This window comes from Gobius niger (assembly GCF_951799975.1).
Source record: "Gobius niger genome assembly, chromosome: 24".
NCBI classification, from domain to species: Eukaryota; Metazoa; Chordata; class Actinopteri; order Gobiiformes; family Gobiidae; genus Gobius; species Gobius niger.
In genome coordinates, this window is record NC_136875.1 from 10,846,088 (window position 1) to 10,871,650 (window position 25,563).

General features: G+C 44.4%; 1 protein-coding gene and 1 pseudogene across 2 annotated transcripts; both read left to right on the forward strand.

The window, feature by feature from the left end:
- Positions 1-1,645: 1,645 nt before the first annotated feature.
- On the forward strand, positions 1,646-25,327 carry LOC306982505 (high affinity choline transporter 1-like; the record flags this gene model as incomplete). The annotated part of the gene is made up of 8 exons (XM_079582441.1): positions 1,646-1,829; positions 19,113-19,229; positions 21,176-21,331; positions 21,403-21,551; positions 23,913-24,056; positions 24,159-24,312; positions 24,404-24,621; positions 24,773-25,327. 8 exons carry the CDS (start codon positions 1,646-1,648, stop codon positions 25,325-25,327), a joined length of 1,677 nt encoding a protein of 558 aa, XP_079438567.1.
- Positions 2,948-9,040, forward strand: LOC306982452 (high affinity choline transporter 1-like; annotated as a pseudogene). Its single transcript has 8 exons — positions 2,948-2,990; positions 3,049-3,165; positions 4,651-4,806; positions 5,294-5,442; positions 5,527-5,670; positions 5,855-6,008; positions 7,316-7,533; positions 8,486-9,040. The product of its transcript is annotated as a high affinity choline transporter 1-like (transcript).
- Positions 25,328-25,563: the final 236 nt, after the last annotated feature.

The following is a 25,563-nucleotide window of genomic DNA, read 5'->3' on the forward strand; positions in this document are numbered from 1 at the left end:
TTAGAATGGCCCAGTCAAAGTCCTGACCTAAATCCTATTGAAAATCTGTGGAATAATCTGAAAACTGCTGTTCACAAACGCTCTCCTTCTAATGTGACAGAGCTTGAGTTGTTTTGTAAAGATGAATGGGCTAAAATGTCAGTCTCTACATGTGCTAATCTTGTAGAGTCAAACCCCAAGACTTGCTGCTGTTATTGCAATAAAAGGGGGTTCCACAAAGTATTCATTCATCTGTATGAATACTTATGCACGCCCCACTTTTCACTTTTCTATTTTTTGAAAAATAACAGAATCATGTATCATTTTGCTTTCACTTCACAGTTGTCTGTTACTTGTGTGTGAACGTTCAGTTCGCTCACAAGAACCACAACCTCAGGTATGATGTGATGAAAAATATGTTTATTTTAGAACGTAGCGTAGTCGTTTTGGGGCTTCAGATGGGGAAGCTCACGGGCTCTCGTCCCCTACCTGTAGAAATAGCAGAAAAATATTAGAAGGGAGGGAGGGTGGGGCCGGAAACTCCGAACGAGAGGACGAGGTTAGTAGTCGGGGGGCTTAAATAGGCCGGCGGGCGGAAGAGGCGTATAGGAGGTGTGGTCCGGCTCTCGAACCCCGATAAATATAAATACTTATCTCCATTAAAAAAATCAAAATGAAATCTTTATGTTTAGGGTTGTAAACATGACAAAATGTGCAAAAGTTCAAGGTGTATGAATACTTTCGAGAGGCACTGTACGTCCAATATGAAACCACGTGGAAATAATCCTTCGCTGTAAATGTCCAACTCAGGGTAATGAACTGCATCATTCACAATAAAGTTTGTCCAAATGTTGGGAAACACAAAGCGAACGCTCCTCTGCTCGGGGACAGAAGGAAAGTGAAAGTCCTGTTACTTTAGAAACACTCAGTTTGTTCATCAAAACATCTGACAAACAAGTTTAAAAAACATAAAACCTAGACTAGATTGTGGCCTGATAATAATAATAATACAATTAAAATAATTTGAGTTGTAAAGTTGACAGTGTTTTATTATGCAAACGAGTGGAAAAGCTGCTTTTATTTTTCGAAACCGTGAATGTTTACCAGCTCAAGTATTACAAAGCATTTTAAATACAAAAACTAAATATCTGTTGTTTTCTTTCATTCAGTCGATAATTGTGAGTAATTATTCAATCTCAATATTCTTATTATGGGATAAGGTTGTTAAAACTTGAATGGTTGTGAAAATGCCTAATGTGAAAATTAAGTTCTTACATTTGTACATCCCACTGTGATTTCAAAAACAACAGTTTAACACTTGGATTTTTGTGACAGTGATTTTCTTTACAGTCCATTTATATATTGCGCGTTCAAAAACAGGTCTTATTTTTGAGATTTTGTGCTCTTAAAAAGTCTTAAATTTGACTTGTCCAACTCTGCACATCCCCTGTTTTTGGGAGCTGCCGTTCTGGCGAGTGGGTCGAAACAAAGCTCCTGGTTTGTTTTTGATGAGAAAACAACATTGTAGAAAGCTCTGAAAAGTCAACCGTCAACCACCCTCTCTGTCTCTTTCTCTCTTTCTCTCTCCTTTCTCCCCCCCTCTCTCCCTCTTGCCCTCACTCCTGCACTACAGCACTGTCAGTGTTGTGAGTGTAGCTGGAGCACCATGGCGGTCAACGTACCTGGAGTGGTGGTGATCGTTCTGTTCTACCTGTTGGTCCTCGGCATCGGGATCTGGGCTTCGTTCAAGTCCAAACGAGAGCAGCGGAAAAAAGCGGGCGGAGAGATGGAGTCCGTTTTACTGGCAAACCGCAGCATTAACCTCACACTGGGGATCTTCACCATGACAGGTGGGTTAGAGTTCACTTGTTTGTAATACCGTCAGTCCACTGCAAAAAAGTGATTAGCTAGATTAGTTTAAAATTCTCAATTTGAGCAAAATAATCAAAATTTGAGCTGTTTTGGTGAGTTAGATACAGTTGTGCTTTTGACCTAGATCATTGAGATGATTAATTATTGATTATTGACGAGTATTCACTTGTTCTGGTATCTTTCTGACCTGTTTCAATACATTTAGTCTTTTCTTCAAGTAATTTTATCTCCCAATGGGGAAAGAACATGGGTCTTGTCCCATTGGCAGTTCTACTTTCTTATTACAAGAGAGATTTACCTTTGAACTAGTAACGTAAACTTGATCAGATCAGGAAAAAAGGAAGAAAAAAAAAGGAAAAATTAAAAAACGCCCAAAACAAGAAACATTTAAAGCCTCCTGTCAGAACATTCCACTTGGTCATATTCAGTGTTGGGCAAGTTACTTTAAAATTGTAGCATATTCTATATTAAAGGAAAGGATGGTAAAGTTAGTTCTCCTTTAAAGCAGTACTAAGTAACTCATGCCCCGAGAGCCCACAAGTGCCACTGCAGGTGTCGTAGCATGTTGGGATTTTTTACTCATTAATTGTCTTGGAGAGTAAATACTACGCTGACAGAAAAGACAAAGGGACAGAGGGATATTGTACATCCAATTATACAATGGAGATAATTTTTTTCACTCAAACTTGGCTGTAAATAATGTTTAAGTGACGCTAGCCCACAGTTAGCTTTGCACGTTAGCCTGTTAGCTTCTCCTTCGTGATTCCATTAGTGTGTATTGCTTTCTCCGGACCGGTGGCAGTCAAGTTGCAAACATGGTTTTCTGGCCAGAGACACCAGGGGGAGATGAAAAACCCTCCAATCATCCCATAAACACTTGTATTACCCCCACAGGGACTACGGAAAGGATTTATAAAGGTAAACACGTTACTTAGTACTGCTTTAATCAATGCAACTGCACCTTTTTTGACAATGGCAGAACGTTTTTTTGTTTTAATACTTGGTTTGATGGACTGGAAGCGCTGGAGCATTTGTGTCCAGCTTGCCCTTCGGAAAGAGTCAATTCTTCCTCAAAATACAAACATGTCTATCTGCAATGAGCTGCCACCCAGGCCCAACTCAAGAAATCCAAATCACAAGTTCTGCGTTTACCATGTTAATGTTTGACATTGGCAAATATCTTTTTTGTGTATGCAGCGACGTGGATTGGCGGTGGGTTCATCGTGGGGATCACAGAATTGCTGTACACGCCTTCTTCAGGTCTGATCGGAGCTGTGCTGCTGCTCATGTCCGACTCATCCGCCTTCATCTTCGGTACGTCACAGTTAGTATGCTTCTATCTCTTATCGTGTAAGTTCTTCCTGTTCTGCTTTCGAGTTATCCTTCAAATAAAGTACTGAGGTCGATCTCCGTCTTGTTTTAAAGGATCTGTATCATGCTCTTTTAGCCTTTGAAAGTAAAGTATAGGCATTTCCATGATATACCGTAAATGCTCTAACATAGGCCGGGGCCTTTATTTACTCAAGCACATCTGGGACCAGGCCTTTATTGGAACCAGGCCACAATTAGAGACAGGCCTTTATTTCTATTTGAGCAAAACGGACGACCAGGAAAATGAAGAAAAACATGATTTGTGTCCATTTGCACCTAAAATATTAGGTTCATCTATTAATTAACTTTGCAAACACTCTCCCAGCGGCTGGAACATTGACAACAGGAAGTGTTTCGTTGCTGTTAGCGGAGCTTTGACATCGATGTCACTGCAGGTTTCTGTTTCGTTTTTACCGCGGATTATTTGTTGTTGTCTTGTGTAAAAGGCGACTTTAGACGGAGCGTTTGTGATCGATCATAAAAGACCCGAGAGAAGACGAGACGCTCGCGCTGACCGGGGGGCAAAACGCCATTTTGCTGTGTACTGAACCTATTCACTGCTCCATCAACGTTTCAGGCCAAATTGCTATATTTCCTTGTTGAAATGTAGGTACAAGATGCCGTTCTTTTCCAAACCGCGATAAGCGGCAAACTTGTTTTTAGCCCAAACGCGATGCATCCTCTCAGTGAGCATTCGACGCAGTCCAACAAGGCAGCGCTCGGAACAGAGGTTTGTTTATGCTCAATTCATTCCTCAAAATAAGTGCTTTAAACGGTGTAAACACTTTTGTTGGCCTCGATGAGCCGGTGAGACCTACACCTGGGGGCAGAAAACGCCGACTGGATGAAGGAAAGTTGTGTAAATGAAAATTTGCGTGCAAGAAGTAAACAAATGGAACCAGGCCGAGGGGGAACGCTGCGGAGTGGAGCTGGTCCAAGCGTAACTTTGACACAGATTTAGTCACTTTTCAAACCTCCTGTGACTATTTTTTTGAAACGGGGAAAGCAACAAATGCGTGACCCTCCAGACCAGTGCGCTATTACAACATGCTATACTGTATGCACACTCGGTAGGAAACGGCTCGGTGTTCTCACTGTACAGATTGTTTTGGTCATCCACAAAGTCAAATCTATAACGCCACTTTCTGAGGAACAAGTTGGACCAATATGTCTCCATTTGGTTCTCTTACTTGATATTGCATTACTCTCATCTTCATGACTCACTTCTTCATTGCATACCAATACACACATATAGGCCCACAGCGCCCCCTCTAGGCAAGTACACTGATGCTACACAACAAGTGCTTTGAAAAGCCACAAAAAAGTGCCCACAGCTGGAGCAAACACAACAAAGGTTAGGCATATGTTTCGCAGCCATTACGTTAAGTTTAACACATTTGGGTATCACGTCTTTTTCATTTGTTGTAGGCGCCTTTGTGTTTGTGAAGCCGTTGCGGGAGCTGAAATGTCTGACTCTGTTGGACCCGTTCCACATGAAGTACGGCCCGGTCCTGAGCGCTCCTCTGAGTCTGGCGTCTGTGATGCGGGACATGCTGTGGGTGGGAACCACGCTCATCGGGCTGGGTAACACAACGCATTTGTTTGTTTGTTTACAGACGTTTTATTACGTTGTCAGGATGTAGCTTCAAGTGACTAACAAAAAGAGTCATTCGTCACATCACTGAAGCAAAACCCACAATGCTTTGGCCGACAAAGATCCCACTGTGTGTGCAATCCACTTTATCTATAGGGCACATTGTGTGAAGAGTAAAATAAAACATAAAAAGCGGCAGTGTATCATAATGTTAAAGGCAACTGGTAAATTTCCGAACCTCCCACTTGGGAAAATGCCTGGGAACGCTGCTCAACGTGATAATTATTCGATTATTATTATTATTATATCGATTCATGATCGCACATGTACTGATGCAAGTTCCTCAAAGTAGTAGTCATTATTCATTCACTCCATACTTTGTGTCACTGCCTGACACCACTGCGCTTAACAACCTGAGACAGACAGGAAGAACAAGTCTGATTCTTACTAGTTTAAATAAACATTCCTAATTGACAGGCTCGACGATGAGCGTAGTGCTGGACCTGTCCTACTCCCTGTGCATCTGGATCTCGGCTGCAGTGGTGATCGTGTACACTCTGTTAGGAGGACTGTACTCTGTGGCCTACACCGACGTCATTCAGCTCATCCTCATCTTCGTCAGTATGGTGAGTCATTCTGGGCACATGCGGCCCTACTGTGGGCCCCAAGCTCTGATCTAAAATAAATAAACCAAATGTGTGTTCCTGCAGTGGATCTGTGTCCCGTTTGTCCTGACCAACCCGCACACGGTCAGCATCAGCCAGACTCTACACAACAACTCTCTCCACGCTCCATGGATCGGAGAGTTCAGCCTGGATCAAATCTGGGTTCAAATCGACACCTTCCTGACTCTGGTGAGTGAAAAAAAAACTCATTCACAGTAATTCATGGTATCATAATTTGTCACGGCTTGAGTTTGATTTTTCTCACACTTGACTTGGCAAAAAGGTAGGTATTTGATAGAGTGATTGACCTTCTTCTACTATAACTGCAACTGCAAATATATTATTTACTATTGCTACACTCTTATCCTCCTAGACCCTCGGTAACCTCGGGGCCCAGTGCTTCCACCAGAGGACGCTGGCCTTATCCTCCACCCGGACGGCTAAAATCACCTGTGTCGTCGCAGCGTGTTTGATTTTATTGTTTGGGATTCCACCTGTGCTCATCGGCGCAGCAGCGGCCTCTACAGGTAACACCAGGAACTGCCGTTTTCCTTACAGTTCCAATATTCAGGGTTTCCATGGGGCATTTAACCTCTTAACCCGAGCTGAACCGAGCATTTGTCATTAAAGGTGCCTTATCCAATTTTTATGTAGAAAAAAAGAAGTTGATATTTGTGCGTATTTGACCTTGCAGTGACCCAGCGACTGTATGAGTGGTCAGCATGGCCTTTCCATGCCTTTCCAAAAACGTCGTTATTTACGAGGAACACTGTTTCTTGCTCCGGTTTTTGGGATCATTTTTTTTTTTTCTAATGATTTAAAACAGACAAAAGAGCAGGAGAAAACATCGCATCACTCGCCGCACACGCCATCCCTATCGTTTTGGTAGAGTGTGGCGACGGCTTCCACCTCTTGGGGGAATGAAGTCCCGCCTCTCGGTGCGTGATTGGACCGATTTGGGTAAAATCGTGAAATGATAGGCTGCGAGGAGCTGTCCAGATGGTTCTTCTTCAGAACAGAAAGGAGGAGTGTCTGGCAGGCCAGGCAATCCCAAAACAACAACAGCAGCGCGGAGCCATTACAGAGATTAAGACTCTAATGATATGAATGAAGTTTGTCGCTTGAGTCGCTCATATTTGCAAGGAAATGGCTCAGGACAAGTTGTAGCACTGCCTTGCTAGCTAGCTAGCTAACTTTCCTAACTTTTAGCCTGATGCAAACGCGGTGAAGGCTAATAATATCCTTCTCACCTGATTTTTTCAGATCTCACGTAAGTCGACAAACTAGTCTCCCTCTCTCTCTCTTTCCCTCCTGTGCCTTTATCTGTGTGTCTGCCACGCCCCCCTTCCCCCCAGGGCATTGAAAGCTATGAAAACTACAATTAATTTGATTCATGTTGCTGGCAAGCACATGTCCCAAACTCGTTAATGCTCACAGGACTCAAAGAATACTCAAAAAACAGCCTGGTCATTACTCTAGATCAGGGGTCACCAACCTTATTTCAGCTGAGGGCTACTTTAAGAGCATTAAGTTGTTCGAGGGCTACCAGTTAAAAACAAATCCTAAAGACTTAAACGTACACTGTTCACTTATAGGATATTGACCCCATATTATATTAAAATAGCTTTATTTTAAACTCATACTGAGTCACAAGAACCAAAATAACTGTAAATTTAAGAATTAGATTCAAGAAAATGAAGTGTTTTACACTTTAGAAAAAGTCCCAAGGGCTACTGGACATGCCCCAAAGGGCCCCTAGGTGCCCACGGGCACCACGTTGGTGACCCCTGCTCTAGATATAGTATTTTTAATATATCCCCCTTCCCCTCTCTAGACTGGAACCAGACGTCTTACGGCTCACCATCTCCGTTCGCCCGTGGGGAGATGGCCCAGATCCTTCCCCTGTCACTGCAGTATCTCACCCCGATGTTCGTCTCCGTGCTGGGCATCGGCTGCGTGGCGGCTGCCGTCATGTCCTCCGCCGACTCTGTGCTCCTGTCCGCTGCCTCTGTCTTCACCGCCAACATTTACAAGAAAGTACTGCGCCCACAGGTACGTTTTCAACGTCCATATGGATGTTGAATTATTCAGTAGAAGCAAAAAACGGCTAGCATATGTAGCATGAAGCTAGCGTTAGCTCCCTGGTTAGCATTGTCTCAATGTCTCTGTATCTTTGTTTAGTAGAAAAATATATTCATAATTCAGCATTTGTTGAATAATAATAATTAATAATTAATAATTAGTTTTCCCTCTTGCTGCTTCAAACATGACCATATATGGGCAATTCCAGAGATGATGCATACGGCAGTTGAGGGGGAAAACAAAGAGGAGAAAATGTTTTATTTCTTCAAACCTACTTTAGCAAATGCTGAATTCTGAATATAGTTTTCTACCCAATAAAGATACAGAGACATGGAGAGGAGCAAAGTGGCCCAACAGCCCATAAATACATAAATAACGGCGAAAGTTAGCATCATGCTACATGCTAACGCTAGCTACGGCTTCTACTGAACAATCTGCTGTGAAAAAAACATCTATATGGCCCTGATTTAGACTATACTTTATTTGTGTGTGATAAATAGGAAGTGGTGCCAACCCACTTGCTCGAGTTGAAGTCGGTGTGGATTTTTGCGTGTTCACCCAGTCAGGGACAGGCGATAAACCCGTGTGTTGCAGGGGCCGAGTATCTGCTTGCTACACAGGCTGGGGATGGGCTCTAGAGGCAAGGCAAAGTATTGCCTTGACCATGGAGTGAGGCGTCGGCCCTGGAAGCCGCCGTCGCCTCACTCCATGGGGCGGGGAAGAGGCATGAGGTCAGGAAGCTGGGTGAGGCTAGCACAAAGTGTTGAAGGCAGGCCCAAAACTATTCTAGACCAAAGCAAACTCAAAGGATCGGGAACCACATTTTCATTCACAACTTTGTGCTGAGTGAAAGGTGGGGAAAAACACAGAAACAGGACAAGTGTGCCATTTGAATCACTATTGCCTTTCTCCCCGTCCTCAGGCGTCCGACAGAGAGATCCAGTGGGTGATCCGTGTGTCCGTGCTGGTCTCCGGTGTGATTGGCAGCGCTCTCACCATGATGAAGAACAGTATTATGCTGTTCTGATTCCTCGGCGCTGAAGTCTCCTACATCGTCATCTTCCCCCAGCTCATCTGCGTTCTCTTTTTCAAGGTCTCCAACGGTTACGGCGCCATTATGGGATTGGTTTTTGGTTTTCCGCTGCGGTTGCTTTTTGGAGAAGCCTCTTTGGGATTAAAGCCAGTCGTACATTTCCCAGGATGCACTGCGGAGGATGGCGAATACGTCCAATGCGCTCCTGTTAAAACGATCTTCATGTTGTCCACAATGGCGGCCATCTTGTTTTTCTCCTTCCTGGCGTCAGTGCTCTTCAACAAAGGTCTGCTTCCGGAGAGGTTGGACGTGTTCAAAGTCAAAAGTCAGCAGACAGCGCCTCCCAGTGGACCAGAGGAGGAGACGCTGGAAAAGAAAGTTGATGGAAATAGTTTGCCGATGGAGGCCACACAGCCAATGTTGAAAAGTACTTTTGAAGAATAAATATGTTGTTATAACTGAGCTCTTGTGGCTAAATAAAGTCATTGTTGCGCTGGGGACGGGATAGAATGAATATACTAACTGATTCAACTTTGTGATAATCAGCACAGCAATAATATACAATAGCAAACTCTCCGCGGGAACTCACACTGTAAATTAAAAACACAATAAAACTCCAGACAATAAAAGTACAGGAGTAACACTAAGTTTGGGAAATGCTTGTTTGTACCTGTGGCTGTTTGGCATCTTGAGACGATGATGAGATGAGATAAACTTTATTGTGGGAAATTTGTATTGGGCTCCAGTGGCACATTGGCTGCATTACAAAAGTATAAAAGAAGCTCACATCACAATCATCACGACGTTCATATATAAAATTCGTCGTCAGTTATTGATGGACACAGCACAGTTCATAGCTGTGCCTAAGATCAGATAAGAGAATCCTTTATTGATCTCACAATGGAGAAATTCACTTGTTACACTTGTTCATTTGGTTTGTGTTATTCACTCATATATATTGTAAATAAAAAACTTCCTCACCCTCCGCGGGCGGTCTCTTTTTCCTCCAGGCTCGGGTCCTCTACCGTCGGCCTGGGAGCTTGAGGGTTCTGCGCAGTATCTTTGCTGTTCCTAGAACTGCACTTTTCTGGACCGAGATGTCTGATGTATTTCCTGGGATCTGCTGGAGCCACTCCTCCAGTTTGGGGGTCACTGCCCCGAGTGCCCCAACGACCACGGGCACCACTGATGCCTTCACCCTCCAGGTTTTCTCCAGCTCTTCTCTGAGCCCCTGGTATTTCTCTAGTTTCTCGTGTTCCTTTTTCCTGATGTTGAAGTCGCTTGGTGTTTTTATGTCGACCACAATGGCTCCTCTGCTCTTTGTCACCACCACAATGTCCGGTTGGTTCATCACCATTCTGTCCATCTGACCAAGCCAAGATCCTGTGGGACTTCCAGATAAATTCTCTACCACCTTTGGAGGTGTTTCCCACTTTGACCTTGGGGTTTCCAGCCCATACTCTGCACAGATGTTCCTGTACACTATACCAGCCACTTGGTTATGGCGCTCCATGTAAGCTTTCCCTGCAGCATCTTACACCCTGCAGTTATGTTCTTACACCCTGCAGCATCTTACACCCTGCAGTTATGTTCTTACACCCTGCAGCATCTTACACCCTGCAGTTATGTTCTTACACCCTGCAGCATCTTACACCCTGCAGTTATGTTCTTACACCCTGCAGCATCTTACACCCTGCAGTTATGTAAAGCTGGATTGTCTCATTGGCCTCTTTGCACAGTCTACACCTGGGGTCTTGTCTGGTGTGGTAGATCTGGGCCTCTATTGCTCTGGTGCTCAAGGCCTGCTCCTGTGCAGCCATGATGAGCCTCTGTGCTGTCCTTTAGTCCGGCTCTGTCTAGCCATTGGTAGGATTTCTGTATATCCGCCACTTCAGTTATGTTTCGGTGGTACATGCCGTGTAGGGGCTTGTCCTCCAATGACGGGACCTCCAGCACCTCATCTTCTGTTCCCCATTGTCTGAGACATTCACTGAGCACGTCATCTGTCGGAGCCTTGTCCTTGATGTACTTATGGATGTTTCATCCTTGATAGTGGCTCTCACACTCACTAGTCCTCGGCCTCCTTCCTTACGGCTAGCGTACAGTCTCAGGGTGCTGGATTTGGGGTGGAACCCTCCATGCATGGTATGGAGCTGTTTACTTTATTATTTACTGCTTTTACTTTTCATCCCCACAAAGTCCTTGGTAGTCATTGTATATAAGATACCGCTATTTACTATTTAATTGTTTTTCCTCACATTTCCTGCCTATAGTGTTTCTAAGGGCTGATGTAACAAGTAAATTTCTCCATTGTGAGATCAATAAAGGCTTATCTTATTGTAGTGGGGCAGGGTTTTGTGTCCCTGTGGTGTCGCCGTAGCTGTAGTGAGCGGGGTTAGCGTCAAGCTTCTGCCCCGGCATTTGTTTAAAAAAGCAGATAACACGGGTTACTGCTCGCTGCTGCACAATCTGCTGTCCTGTCCTTCTCTAGTAAGATGTGTGAGATTATGTGACTGCTGCTAAAGTGTGTGTGTGTTTTGCTTTGTTTATAGATCGCATGGTTTGCTACTGTTTTTATTTGGGTCTATTGTGCCATTTTAGAATTGGACAAAGTAAAATCAACTAATGATTCCCCCCCCCCCCCCCCCCCACCCCCCTGGAAAAAGGTTACAGTTACTCATACTCGCCACCTCAGGACATGTCCTTTGTAAACTGGTGCTTAAAAAATATCACATTGCTCACATCGTCTTTTCCAGTTTTTCCTGTTCTGGCCACCTTACCCTCATCCCTCTCTCTCTCTCTCTCACCTCCCTCTCTCACCTCCCTCTCTCTCTCCTCTCTCTCTCTCTCTCTCACCTCCCTCTCTCACCTCTCTCTCTCTCTCTCTCTCTCTCCCCTCCCTCTCTCTCCCCCTCTCTCCTCTCTCCCCCTCTCTCTCTCTCCCCCCCTCTCTCCTCTCACCCCCCCTCTCTCCTCTCACCCCCCCTCTCTCTCTCTCCCTCCTCTCTCTCCCTCTCTCCCTTTTCTCCCTCCCTCCTCTCTCTCTCTCCCTCCTCTCTCTCTCTCCCTCCTCTCTCTCTCTCCCTCCTCTCTCTCCCTTTTCTCCCTTTTCTCCCTCCCTCCTCTCTCTCTCCCCTCCCTCTCTCTCCCCCTCTTTCTCTCCCTCCTCTCTCCCTCCTCTCTCTCCCTCTCTCCCTTTTCTCCCTCCCTCCTCTCTCTCTCCCCCTCTTTCTCTCACTCCTCTCTCTCTCTCTCCCTCCTCTCTCTCCCTTTTCTCCCTCCCTCCTCTCTCTCTCCCCTCCCTCTCTCTCCCCCTCTTTCTCTCCCTCCTCTCTCCTTCCTCTCTCTCCCCCTCTCTCCTCTCTCCCCTCTCTCTCTCTCCCCCCTCTCTCCTCTCACCCCCTCTCTCTCCCTCTCTCCCTTTTCTCCCTCCCTCCTCTCTCTCTCCCTCCTCTCTCTCTCTCCCTCCTCTCTCTCCCTCCCTCCTCTCTCCCTCCCTCTCTCCTCTCTCTCCCTTTTCTCCCTCCCTCCTCTCTCTCTCCCTCCCTCTTTCCTCTCCCTCCCTCCTCTCTCTCTCCCCCCTCTCTCTCTCTCCCTCCTCTCTCCTTCCTCTCTCTCCCCCTCTCTCCTCTCTCCCCCTCTCTCTCTCTCCCCCCTCTCTCTCTCTCCCTCCTCTCTCTCCCTCTCTCCCTTTTCTCCCTCCCTCCTCTCTCTCTCCCTCCTCTCTCTCTCTCCCTCCTCTCTCCCTCCCTCTCTCTCCCTTTTCTCCCTCCCTCCTCTCTCTCTCCCTCCCTCTTTCCTCTCCCTCCCTCCTCTCTCTCTCCCTCCCTCTTTCCTCTCTCTCCCTCCTCTCTCTCTCTCACCCCCTCCCTGCTCTCTCTCCCTCCCTCCTCTCTCTCTCTCCCTCCTCCCCCCCCCTCTCTCCCTCTTGCCCTCACTCCTGCACTACAGCACTGTCAGTGTTGTGAGTGTGGCTGGAGCACCATGGCGGTCAACGTACCTGGAGTGGTGGCGATCGTTCTGTTCTACCTGTTGGTCCTCGGCACCGGGATCTGGGCTTCGTTCAAGTCCAAACGAGAGCAGCGGGAAAAAGCGGGCGGAGAGATGGAGTCCGTTTTACTTTGTTTGTAATACCGTCAGTCCACTGCAAAAAAGTCATTAGCTAGATTAGTTTAAAACTCTCCCTCCCTTGTAGAGTTGGGCTTTACTATTCATGTATTCATGGGCTGTTGAACCACTTTTCTCCTCTCCATGTCTTTGTATCTTTATTTAGTGGAAAACTATATTGATAATTCAGCATTTGTTTGGGTATTTTTTGAATAATTGGATTAAGTTTAGATTTTTCTCCAAATTGCTTCCCGCTTAGCTGTTTTCAAACAAGACCGTATAGCGTTCGGGAAATTCCGCAGTTACAATGGACATAGATAAGAATCAAGCTTCCCGCCTCCAGCTCAAAATGTTTGCAAACATGGCCGATTCCAGAGATGCAGTCGGCCATATATGGTCGTGTTTAAAAACATTCAAGGGGGAACAGAATTTGGAGGAAAAAAACGTAATTTCTCCAATTATTCACAAACTACTTTAAAGGGGCTAGATGCAAGTTGGCGATTTTATACTCACTACTGCCACCTCAGGTCATACATGTAACTGCAGCTTCTATATTAAGCTCGTGCATGACGGCACTTCGAACCCGAACTGGGTTGCCAGGTCCGCGGTTAAACCGTGGAATTGGGTGTTTTTTAAAGGATCTGTATCATGCTATTTTAGCCATTCCAAAGTTAAGTATAGGCATTTATATGAAGGATTGTACCTCTACCGCTATTGAGCACTCATTTTTGTGATAAATATAAGTGTTTTCTGGAGGTATTTTTCAAACCAGGAAGACACAACGCTTCGATTCAGTTAACTCCGCCCCCTCTCTCCGCACATACAACTTTACCGTAATATAAATAAACAACAATAAGTAAAGATACTTCACAATGCAGTTATACGGAGTTGACATCTGCAACACAGCTTCATAAATGGCTAACACACATGCTAATATGCTAACACACAAGCTAACACGCATTTGGACTGACTCACCGCTCTGGTCCATCGCTGTTTATATTATGGGACTCGCGTTGGTTATAAAAGTTAATCCACTTTGGTTCTGGTGAAGGTTCACCAAACATCCATCAGAGACAGTCACAGAAAAACAATATTTTGGTGATAGTCGCCGAATCCCGGAGAAAAAAACAACTTCAGACGGGAGTGGCCTCTTCTTTAGGAAGGTTGAATCATAGACTGTATATACTCCTGTCCACGTAGCCAAACGCGCTTCTTTTTCTCCGTGACATTATCGTTGGGTAGAATAAAGAACAGGTGTGTCCAGTTATAACGAGCTCCATCTTCAGCTGCAGCGCAAACATGACGTCTGTTCAGACGCTCAGGGATGTGTTTGTTTTGGCCTCAGCTGACCTGGAAGCACCTCGGGCACAGTCTTTCTTTTTTTTTTTTTCCTTCACTTTTTTTTTTCTCTTTGTTTCTCTCTTACGACAGAAATAATGAAAAAGCTGTTTTACAAATTAAAATCAGGCTGTAAGACGTTACATTACAGACGTCGAGCACTTCCGTTCCGCTGTGACGACACAACTGAACACTCAGTCGTTCACCAGGAGAGGGCGGAGCCTCAGAGAGCAGGATTCAGGAGGATTACTGAGAGCTGCGTGAATGAAGCCACAAACCACTCTGGGGGTGTTTTTGATCAGGAAATAGCATAACAACATGGCTAAAAGCTCTAAAAAGTCGATTTTGCATGATATAGGACCTTTAAAGCCATTCCGCGGGTGAAAAAAACTGTCCACGTTTTTTTGCCTTGCTGTCAAATTGTCTATTTCTATCTTATTTTAGATCAAAATCACTATTTCGAAGGCAAATCCAAGGCTCTGTAAGCTGCTTTTTCAAAAAGGTAGGGAGGTAAGGGCGGTTTCTCATCATCGCAGGAGCACATGGGCTCTGTTAACTATTAATATTGAAAATTCCAGCCGCGCCGTATGCCCGCGGGTTTTCCGAGGTTTTCGGGTATTTTTGGGCGGGTTTGGCTGCCCAGACCTGGCAACCCTGGACCCGAATTAACACCTAGCTAGCATTAGCCTCAACTGCCGTTTTTTCGCTTCTACTGAACAATCTGCTGTCAATAAACATCCATATGGACCCGGTTTAGACTTGACTTTATGTGTATGCGATAAATAAGTTTATGTTTCTCCAGAAAATTATTCTCTTCTATCTATGTCACTTCTTGTCAGTGTCTGATAAGGAAATCAAACTATAAACATCACAAACATTGTCAAACTAATCTGGGTAACATTTTAGCAAAATCTTGAATGTAATTGTGTTGAGGCCGAACTATGTAACTCTTGCCCCTACAGGCTATAAGCGCCACTGCAGGTGTCGTAGCAAGTTGCGATTTTTTTACTCATTAATTGTCCGTGAGAGTAAATACTACACTGACAGACAAGACAAAGGGAGGGATATTGTACATCCAATTACACAATGGAGATCATTTTTTTCACTCAAACTTGGCTGTAAATACTGTTTAAGTGGCGCTAGCCCGCAGTTAGCTTTGCCTGTTAGCCTGTTAGCTTCTTCTTTGTGATTCCATTAGTGTGTATTGCACCTCCGATCCGTAGGCAAGACACCAGGGGGAGATGAAAGACCCCCCAATCATCCTGTTAACACTTGTATTACCCCCAGAGGGACTATGGACAGGATGTATTAAGGTAAACACATTACTTAGTTCTTCTTTAACTTTGTTTAAGAATGTGTGTTTTAAATGTGTCATATGCACTTTAAATAACCGCAGTTGAATGTTTAACTGCATTAACCACTGATCTGTGAACAGTTTGGACACCCCTGGTTTAAAGCAATGGTTTCTCAACTTTTCAATGAGTCACAAGCCTTTCCTAGACGACATTTCTTTCGGTATTTTCCTTCTGAAAAATCACATCTATGTTATCGAGCTGCTTTAAAGGCACATTTACTACTTGTTCAATAAAAAGAAATGTGTGGAAAATGCAGTATTTTACATCATCCACAATAAGTTACACTTTTATTTGGGTCGTGAAGCAGCTGTAAAGGACTTTTAAAGGGCTGTTTTCATTTCCAAGCAATGACGACGTGCACATAAAACATATCCAAACTTTTCCCAAACTTAAAGCATTTGAAACATCCCAGTTATTCACAGGGAAAAGGTTATAAGCTCGTTTCACAATGTCTGCTTTTACTATAATAAACTACATTTTTATTTCACAGCGAGAGAAAACATCAGGCATGGGGCTTTTGAAAACCCACAGGGGGCTAAGAAACAATATGGACTTAATGCCTAATCTACTGGTTATAGTTAAAGACCCTAAAGCACTTTCCTTTTGTTCAAGGTTCAAGGTTCGACTTTATTATCCTTCTCGCCCCGGACCCCAGCGAGTAGTGTTCACACACGAGGCGACGCTCATTAAATAAACACAGATCATCCAGACGCGGCTCAATTGAACAGACCGGCTTAAGCAACACTGAGGGAGTGTGTGAAATCCAAACTCATGCAGCGCCTCACGCCGGTGGAAAAGCGCCGTATAAATAAATTAGATGGTCTCAATTTATATGGCGCTTTTCCACCTGCACCATTATGCACGTGCAGCACCGGTGTGGTTTGTTGGCAGCCCTGTTGGTTTTAGGTTCAGTCTTGGCCAGGTCCGGCTTTAGTCTTTTGCAGAGCCGTGGGAAGATATTTTAGTTAGGGGGCGCTGAGGGACAAAATTTACCCCCAAAATACTTTTTCTGTGCATAAATACTATTTATTATCCTTAACTCCCGCCTGAACCGAGAGCATTTTCTCCAGTTCAGCTTTACCCAAATCCTGTAGGCCAGTGTAACGCCTCATTTGAAAGACCTACAAAACTAAATGGATCTTTTTCCTCACATCAGATTTTTTTTCATCACTTTTCTTGTTGGGCAGTCGTCTCATTTTTTGTGACTTTTTCGTCAAATTATTCGCATTTTTTTGTCAAATTCTTATCACTTTTTCGTCCATTTTTTGTCAATTTTATCTCACTTTTTTTTGTCAATTTTTTGTCAACTTTTGTCATTTTTTGTCAATTTTTTGTCTATTTTTCGTCAATGTTTTCTCACTTTTTTCACATTTTCATCCTTGTTTTCGTCTCAGTTTTGTTGCTATTTTCACACCTTTTTTCCAGAAGCTTTTGGATTGGGGTAAAGCTGTAGAAAATGTGCTCGGTTCAGGTGGGAGTTAAGGGGTTGATATTGCCTATCCACCAGGGGGTGCTGCAGCGCCCTCAGCACCCTGGGTTCCCACGGCCTTAGTCTTTTGGACAAACGTTTTTTAGTTTTAGTCACATTTTAGACGTGAGAGTTTTAGTCAATGAAAACTTAAAAAGGTTTAAGTCTAGTTTTAGTCAGTTTCATTGTAAAAATGTAATTATTAATGTTAGTATTTCAACAAATGTATCCACAACAGATTCCATCACAAAAGGCAGAAACGTCAACATGACTTTCCCCAAAAGCGGCCGCTCTCGTCGTCTTCTGGTCATCGCTTTGAGATTCATTAACAACACCATCTGCACATTCATTCATCAGCATGCTCTCTGCGTTCATTGGCCCCCAAATGATTTTGATTGATTGGTCTATGTGATCTGTGAGTCAATCCTCTTGACTCACAGACTTTGGACAGCCATGTATTCAACTGAAACAGCCGGGAGAATTTGTTTATTCTCCCGTCGATGTCTGGGATGGGTCCACTGATGAACATTTGTATTGCCTCTTTATCCAGACAATCAAGTCTCTCAAAAAGTTTATTGAACTTCTCTTTCAGGGCTTCAGACTCTTCGTCTCTTATGTCCACAGCACCAACATGTATGATAAGTTTATCAATCCCAGGGTTATGTGTGATTTCCTTGTTTAGAACTTCTGTGATGTCAGAAACTGTAGCACTGGGATAAGTACTCGTAGTGATCCTGTTGTTTATATTAGATATGGCTCCGTCTCCGAGCACCAGGATATCTCTGGCCTTGACACTTGCCACACTTTGTTCTGTCTTTGTTTTAACTTCTTGTCCTCTGTTTCTCTCTGATTTTCTCTTTTATATTCTCTGTTTGTTACACTCATCTTCTGAGAGAGCTGAAAATCTGTTTGTTAACTTTATTCCAGGTTCATTTTTGCTAGCATGTTGTCTTTGCTTTGGCCGAGCACCAAGTTGTCTGTTTAGTTTTGGGAACGTTACGGTATCGTCTAGCTTTAGGTTGCAAGTATCAATTTTTCCAGTCTTCTTCCCGTGTTCCACAGGGAGCGTGTCATGAAGTCCTTTATCCGTCTTAAAGGCGAGAATTTTGTCCCGTAAAAACAGAATTTCTTGTTGATAAATCCGACAGCTTTCACGAGAAGATGTTTGCGTTACTCCCTCAGCCATTGTTGACAAGACTATCATCTCTGTTTCATCAGATGAGTTGTAAAAAAGGAAAAATGATTCAAAAAAGTCTTGGCTCACTTAGAAGAGAATAAAATCATATCCGTGTGACATGTGCCAAAAATAGAATGATTAAAAAGCGAATAAAGAGGCAAGCAGCATAAGCAAGCAGAGACACGTCTTCACCCTCTCAAAGCAGGAAGCACTACCATATATATATATATATATGTATATAAAAATGTATATATATACATATATATTATGTATATAAAAGCGGCCCGACCCGCTGTGGGAGCTGAATTTCGGCCCGGGACGCAAAATGAATTTGACACCCCTGGTCTGTATAGTTCACACCTTCTCAGTGTGACTGTGAATGACACTCTTCAGAGTTTACTTCAGGTCAGACACCATGACTGACAGTAGCATGAACCTAAATACAGTGTGTTCTTTGTTTCTAGTAAAAAGGCTGAGGCCTCATTGCTCTTCAGTCACAGAGCGACAGGTGAAAAAGGAAGTCATGGAGCTTCTGCTTTAGACAGAACTTCAAAATTCTGAGTCAGCAAGTTTAAGAGGTGAAACTCTGGTAAATAGCAGTAATTATCCTTTACTGTTAACCCCAAAGGCACATTGGTAAGTATTGACACAGAGGCAGGTTCCATACTTTATTAGAACAAATACAACTTGAACTTATTATGGTTTCTCTTTTAGAAGAGGAGTGGCAGAGAACTCGCTGGATCACCGTAGTAGGAGAGTGAATGCTAGCAGCTAGCAAAAAAAACCTTACTAAACAGGTGCTCTTCAAACTCATGCTAGCTTTGCCTGTTAGCCTGTTAGCTTCTTCTTCGTGATTCACACGAGGATTAATACTTGGTTTGATGGACTGGAGGCACTGGGGCCTTTGTGTCCAGCTTGTCCTTCAGAAAGTAAATTCTTCCTGAAAATACAGACATTTCTATCTGCAATGAGCTGCCACCCAGCCCTGACTCATGAAGCTTGTCCAAATCACAAGCTCTGCGTTTACCATGTTAATGTTTGACATTGGGAAGCATCTTTTTGTGTGCGCAGCGACGTGGATTGGCGGTGCGTTCATCGTGGGGATCACAGAAATGCTGTACACGCCTTCTTCAGGTCTGATCGGAGCTGTGCTGCTGCTCATGTCCTACTCATCCTCCTTCATCATCGGTACGTCACAGTTAGTATGCTTCATCAAAACATCTCTTATCGTGTAAGTTCTTCCTGTTCAGCGTTCAAGTCATCTTTCAAATAAAGTACTGAGGTCGATCTCCGTCTTGATTTAAAGGATCTGTATCATGCTCTTTTAGCCTTTCAAAAGTAAACTATAGGCATTTCTAGGATATATTGTTCCTCTACCACTATGGAGTGCTAATTTTTGTGATAAATATACACATAAGTATTTTCTGGAGGTATTTTTCAAACCCGGAAGACAAGATGCTTCGATTCAGTTAACTCTGCCCCCCTCTCTCCAAGTTGATGCAGCCGATGCAACTTTTGCAGTACTAGAAATATAATATCCCTTATAATAAAAGAGAAGTTACTTCACAATGCAGTTATAAGGAGTTGACATTTGCAACACAGCTTCATAAACACACACACAAGCTAACACGTGTTTTCACTCACCACTGCTCTGGCCGCTCCATCACCGCTGGTTAGAGTGAATCCACTTTGGTTCTGGCGAAGGTTCACCAAACATCCATCTGAGACAGTCACAGGAAAACACTCTTTTGGCTGACAGTCGCCGAATCCCGGAAAAAGAAATTCCAACCTCTGGCGAGTGAACTCTTCTTTTGGACGATTGAATAAAGTCTGTCCAAACACGCATTTTCGCCATGAGATTAGCGTTAGGCAAGAAAAAGAACAGCCGTGTCCAGAGTAGGTTAGAAAAAGCTCCATCACAGCTTTCGGTGCAAACATGACATCTGTTCAGACGCTCAGGGGTGCGTTTGTTTTCACTGCAGCGGCAGCGCGGACACGTCAGGACTTCCTTTTTTTAATTATCATTATTTCTTTCTTACGACCGAAATATTGATAAAGCTGTTTTACAAATTAAAATCAGGCCGTCGAGCTCTACGTAAAAACGTCAGAGTGTCCCATCTGCGTGAATGAAGCCAAAACCACTCTGGGGGTGTTTTTGATAAGGAAATAGCACACCAACATGGCTTAAAGCTCCAAAAAGTCGATTTTGCATGATATAGGACCTTTAATATCATGTCACCACTTTTTTCCAACTCTGTGGTAGAAATAACTCTTCTAAAATGTCCACACTGCAAAAAGTAATTAACTAGATTAGCATAAACATCTCAATTTGAGCATAATAATCCACATTTTAGTTGTTTTGACTGGGTAAGTTGTTCTTGGGCATTTGTCCTAGATTATTTCACTTGTTCTGAGATGTTTCTGACTCGTTTCGATACGTTTCGTTCTTATTTCAGGTCATTTTCTTTGCCAATGGGGTCAGAAAATTGGTCTTATCTCATTGGCAATTTTACTTTCTTATTTCAAGCGAGATTTACCCTAGAACTGGTCTGAAATGTCCTCAAACAAGCAAAGTAAACTTGGTCCGATCAGGAAAAATGTCTAAATTAGCGAAAAACGCTCAAAACAAGATACATTTCCTCAATTCAAGTCATTTAAGACAATGCTTGATATTTACTTTTTGCAGTGCAGTAAGCTGATTTTATATTGCTTTATACTTTCTTGTTGTTTGTGCTTTTGGTGTTTTATGAATTGTAACTAATCACAAGCCAACCTTCAACTGTGGAGGCGTCACAACAAGAGACGCTACAGGAAACAAACAAAAAGGGGCAAACAAGGAGATGACCCTGAGTTAAAGAATGGAGGCAGCGCGACGGGAGCGGAGGCGGAGAAGCTGACCATGACCAGTGCAGGACACCATGCTCTCAAACAGGGACAGACCCAGGAGGCGCTGCATCGTTTCAGAGGAGCACTGAAGGTAGTGCTCCGGTTTCCCTGACCTCCAAAAACATGGTGCTCGGGGTGGCACAGTGGCGGCGGCTCAGGACTAGCCTGACACCTGAACGCAGTTTCGACAAACAAAGCACTTTCCTGTGGGTATGAATTGGCTTGAACGTCTCGTGTGCTCACTTTAGGTGCTTTTGTGTTTGTGAAGCCGTTGCGGGAGCTGAACTGCCTGACTCTGTTGGACCCGTTCCACATGAAGTACGGCCCGGTCCTGAGCGCTCCTCTGAGTCTGGCGTCTGTGCTGCTGGACATGCTGTGGGTGGGCAGCACGCTCATCGGGCTGGGTAAGACACAACAGGAACCCTGTCCCCTGATAACATTTACGCTATTTATTTGACCATACTCTATAAAACAGGCTCGACGATGAGCGTAGTGCTGGACCTGTCCTACTCCCTGTGCATCTGGATCTCGGCTGCAGTGGTGATCGTGTACACTCTGTTAGGAGGACTGTACTCTGTGGCCTACACCGACGTCATTCAGCTCATCCTCATCTTCGTCAGTATGGTGAGTCGATACCACCATACTGCTGTTTTTCTCTTCTGGATTTGTAAAAGAATCATTAATCTGCACACATCCACTTTTTTTTTTAGCTTTAAATCATGTTATAACCAGGGGTGAAAGCAAGCTGGTACAAGTCCAGTACTGCGTTCCCTTGTAAAGGTTTTAGAATACCCCCCATTTCAGGATACCCCCCGGTAATTTGAAATCAGTTTTAAGTTACCCCCGGGGGTAAAATGAACGCGACTTCAAGCTACCCCCTGATTTCAGATTACCCCCCTCTCAACTGCTTTCACAGCTTTCTTCATCCATAGGCTACCTTACAGGAACTGCTGTTGAAGCCCTACCCTTAAGGATAGTGGAGTTTACGAACTAAAGCTAACCTTACCGTAGCCCTAAACTTAAGGATTGTGGAGTTTACGAACTAAAGCTAACCTTACCGTAGCCCTAAACTTAAGGATTGTGGAGTTTACGAACTAAAGCTAACCTTACCGTAGCCCTAAACTTAAGGATAGTGGAGTTTACGAACTAAAGCTAACCTTACCGTAGCCCTAAACTTAAGGATTGTGGAGTTTACGAGCTAAAGCAAACCTTACCGTAGCCCTAAACTTAAGGATTGTGGAGTTTACGGACTAAAGCTTACCTTACCTTAGCCCTAAACTTAAAGGAATAGGGCACCGTTTTTACATACTGAGATATGTTCTTACCTAACCTTAGTCGAGTTAATATATCCCCGTCTGGTCTTTGTCCGTGCGCTCTGTCTTGCAAACGTAGCACATACGCAGCCTCTCCCACATGTCATATAGCTCCAAAAAAGCTCATGATAGAAGCTACCAAGCTCTTCCACGTGTTCCCTATTTAAATAAAGTTACGTGAAGTGTTTTCAAGCGAAGTATGTTTACACAGAAATGTAGCATGTCGATTTTATAAGCAGATAAAAAGGGGTAATATATTGTGAGGCGTAATGATACGAGGAGCACAACGTCCGCGCAGTAACTCCTAAAGGTTATTGACGGAAGTGAGCGGGGGAAGTCTTTAGGAGTTACTGCGCGGACGTTGTGCTCCTCGTATCATTACGCCTCACAATATAGTGAGGCGCTCCGTTTGCGTGACTGAGCGCACGGACAAAGACCAGACGGGTATATATTAACTCGTCTAAGGTTAGGTAAGAACATATCTCAGTATGTAAAAACGGTGGCCTAGTCCTTTAAAGAGGGGGTGTTATTCTTTTTTCAATCACATAGCACCAGTCTATATCACACTACAATGATGACCAAACCTCCTGTTGGTCTGTAAATGCAGTAAATTAGAATAACTGCCTTGTATAAAATTGCTCTCTCAAAATGGCTGTAGTGAATGTCTTGAAATAGGCCTCTGTCTCTTTAAGAACCTCTGACCCTTTCCGACACGCCCCCTCCACACGCTGTCTGTGGCATCAGTGGGGAGGGGGTTCTGCTGAGGAGCAGTGGTTGGTTACTCGGCTGGTGACGAAAGCTCGGAGGCGTCTCCAGGAGGTGGGGGCGTTCCTAGGAGGACTCAGGCAAACCTATCCCTAAAATGGCCGCCATCAGAGTTTTTACAGATCACTCAAAAATACGTGAATGTGCCAAGGCAACACTTCAGGCATGTTTTTAATGAGGGAGTGACAGAATAACATGATGTAAAGCTTGAAAAAGTCCTTAAGCCAGATACAGCTAACGTAACAGTGGCCACTGACATAATAAGAGGTCTCAATGGAGTGATTAACACGTAGCTGTCAGGTGTCCCATTTTGGCCGGCAAAACTACCGTATTTTGCTCCTCTTTCCCGCCGACTTCCTGTTTTAGTATTATCCCGTAAATAGTTCCCCGTACAAAATTGACAAAAAAAACACTGGTGAGAAATGCCACCTGCAGAAGCCTGAGTGGCAATTGTCACGAGGTTGCATAGCTGTCAAGTCACCCGTTTTTGCCGGGAAACTACCGTATTTTGACCTGTCTTGGAGCTTGGTTGGGCTGGTGGGACGGCTCACAGCGGGCGCTAGAAAATGTCCTGTATTTTCAAATCCAAAACTTGACAGGTATAATTCATACCTAGCACGGAGGCTAACTCAGTCCTCACAGTGAAAATAGCTAAGTTCTTTGCAGTGGCTGTATCTACTGCGCCGAGACAAAGCAAAAAGTGGAAAAAGTGGGCGCGGCGGAATAAGGTGAATAGCGCCTGTATTTCATTCGTACAACTTAATTCTTACAGAGACATTATTATAATAATGTTGAAGTCTAGTTTTAATCCCCATATGCGTGTGAACTTTAAATGTAGGTGGCCTTCAGACACAGAAAACCATGTTTCCATGAAGCCTGTTGCCTTCACGTTCACCTCCTGTTTCAGTGGATCTGTGTCCCGTTTGTCCTGACGAACCCGCACACGGTCAGCATCAGCCAGACTCTACTCAACAACTCTCTCCACGCTCCATGGATCGGAGAGTTCAGCCTGGATCAAATCTGGGTTAAAATCGACGACTTCTTGGTTCTGGTGAGTGAAAAAAAAAAGACTTCTTCCATGTGGAGCACTTGATTGTTGGGGTTTGCTTTTCAGATGGTTCTGACCGGTTGAACTGTTTTATCTGTAACTCAGGCCTTGGGCAGTCTGGGGTACCAGTGCTTCCACCAGAGGACGCTGGCGCTGTCTTCCACCCGCAGGGCCAAAATCACCTGTGTCGTCGCAGCGTGTTTTATCCTGATGTTTGGGATCCCTCCTATTCTCATCGGGGCTGCAGCGGCCTCTACAGGTGACTCTTGGAATTGAGATGTTCTTACAGGTGTAGAGTAAAAGAGTGAGCGTCAACCAGTTTGAATCTGCCCTTTCCTTCTCCTCTCTAGACTGGAACCGGACGTCTTATGGCTCGCCGTCTCCGTTCGCCCGTGGGGAGATGGCCCAGATCCTTCCCCTGTCGCTGCAGTATCTCACCCCGACGTTCGTCTCCGTGCTGGGCATCGGCTGCGTGGCGGCGGCCGTCATGTCCTCCGCCGACTCTGTGCTCCTATCCGTTGCCTCTGTCTTCACCGCCAACATTTACAAGAAAGTACTGCGCCCACAGGTACGTTTTCACACCACATATGAACAATGACCACCATGTTCTTAATATCCTGCTCTCCTCGTGTGTAACAATTCGTGTGACACAATTTAGCATTAGCGACTAAACCTATTTTTTAGATAAATAAAACGAATGCCTTTCTCTCCGTCCTCAGGCGTCCGACAGAGAGATCCAGTGGGTGATCCGTGTGTCCGTGCTGGTCTCCGGTGTGATTGGCAGCGCTCTCACCATGATGAAGAACAGTATTATGCTGTTCTGGTTCCTCGGCGCTGAAGTCTCCTACATCGTCATCTTCCCCCAGCTCATCTGCGTTCTCTTTTTCAAGGTCTCCAACGGCTACGGCGCCATTATGGGATGGGTTTTTGGTTTTCCGCCGCGGTTGCTTTTCGGAGAAGCCTCTTTGGGATTAAAGCCGGTCGTACATTTCCCAGGATGCACTGCGGAGGATGGCGAATACGTCCAATGCGCTCCTGTTAAAACGATCTTCATGTTGTCCACGGTGGCGGCCATCTTGTTTTTCTCCTTCCTGGCGTCGGTGCTCTTCAACAAAGGTCTGCTTCCGGAGAGGTTGGACGTGTTCAAAGTCAAAAGTCAGCAGACAGCGCCTCCAAGTGGACCAGAGGAGGAGACGCTGGAGAAGAAAGTTGATAGAAATAGTTTGCCGATGGAGGCCACACAGCCAATGTTGAAAAGTACTTTTGAAAAATAGGCGCAGGACAATGTATTACTGACCTCTTTTGGCCATGAATGACCAAAAACATGCCACAAAATTGGTAAAGGTATTGTTGCACTAGGAATAGGTTTGCCTCTGTGGATTTGTTGGTAAAGCTATTTGCCAATACAAAATGAGAACAGGAGCTGTGTGGGAACGGGAGAGTCAGTGCTGGCACAAAACAGACATGTCTGAAAAATGGATTTCAATTTGTCTTTCGCAAAACCTCACCT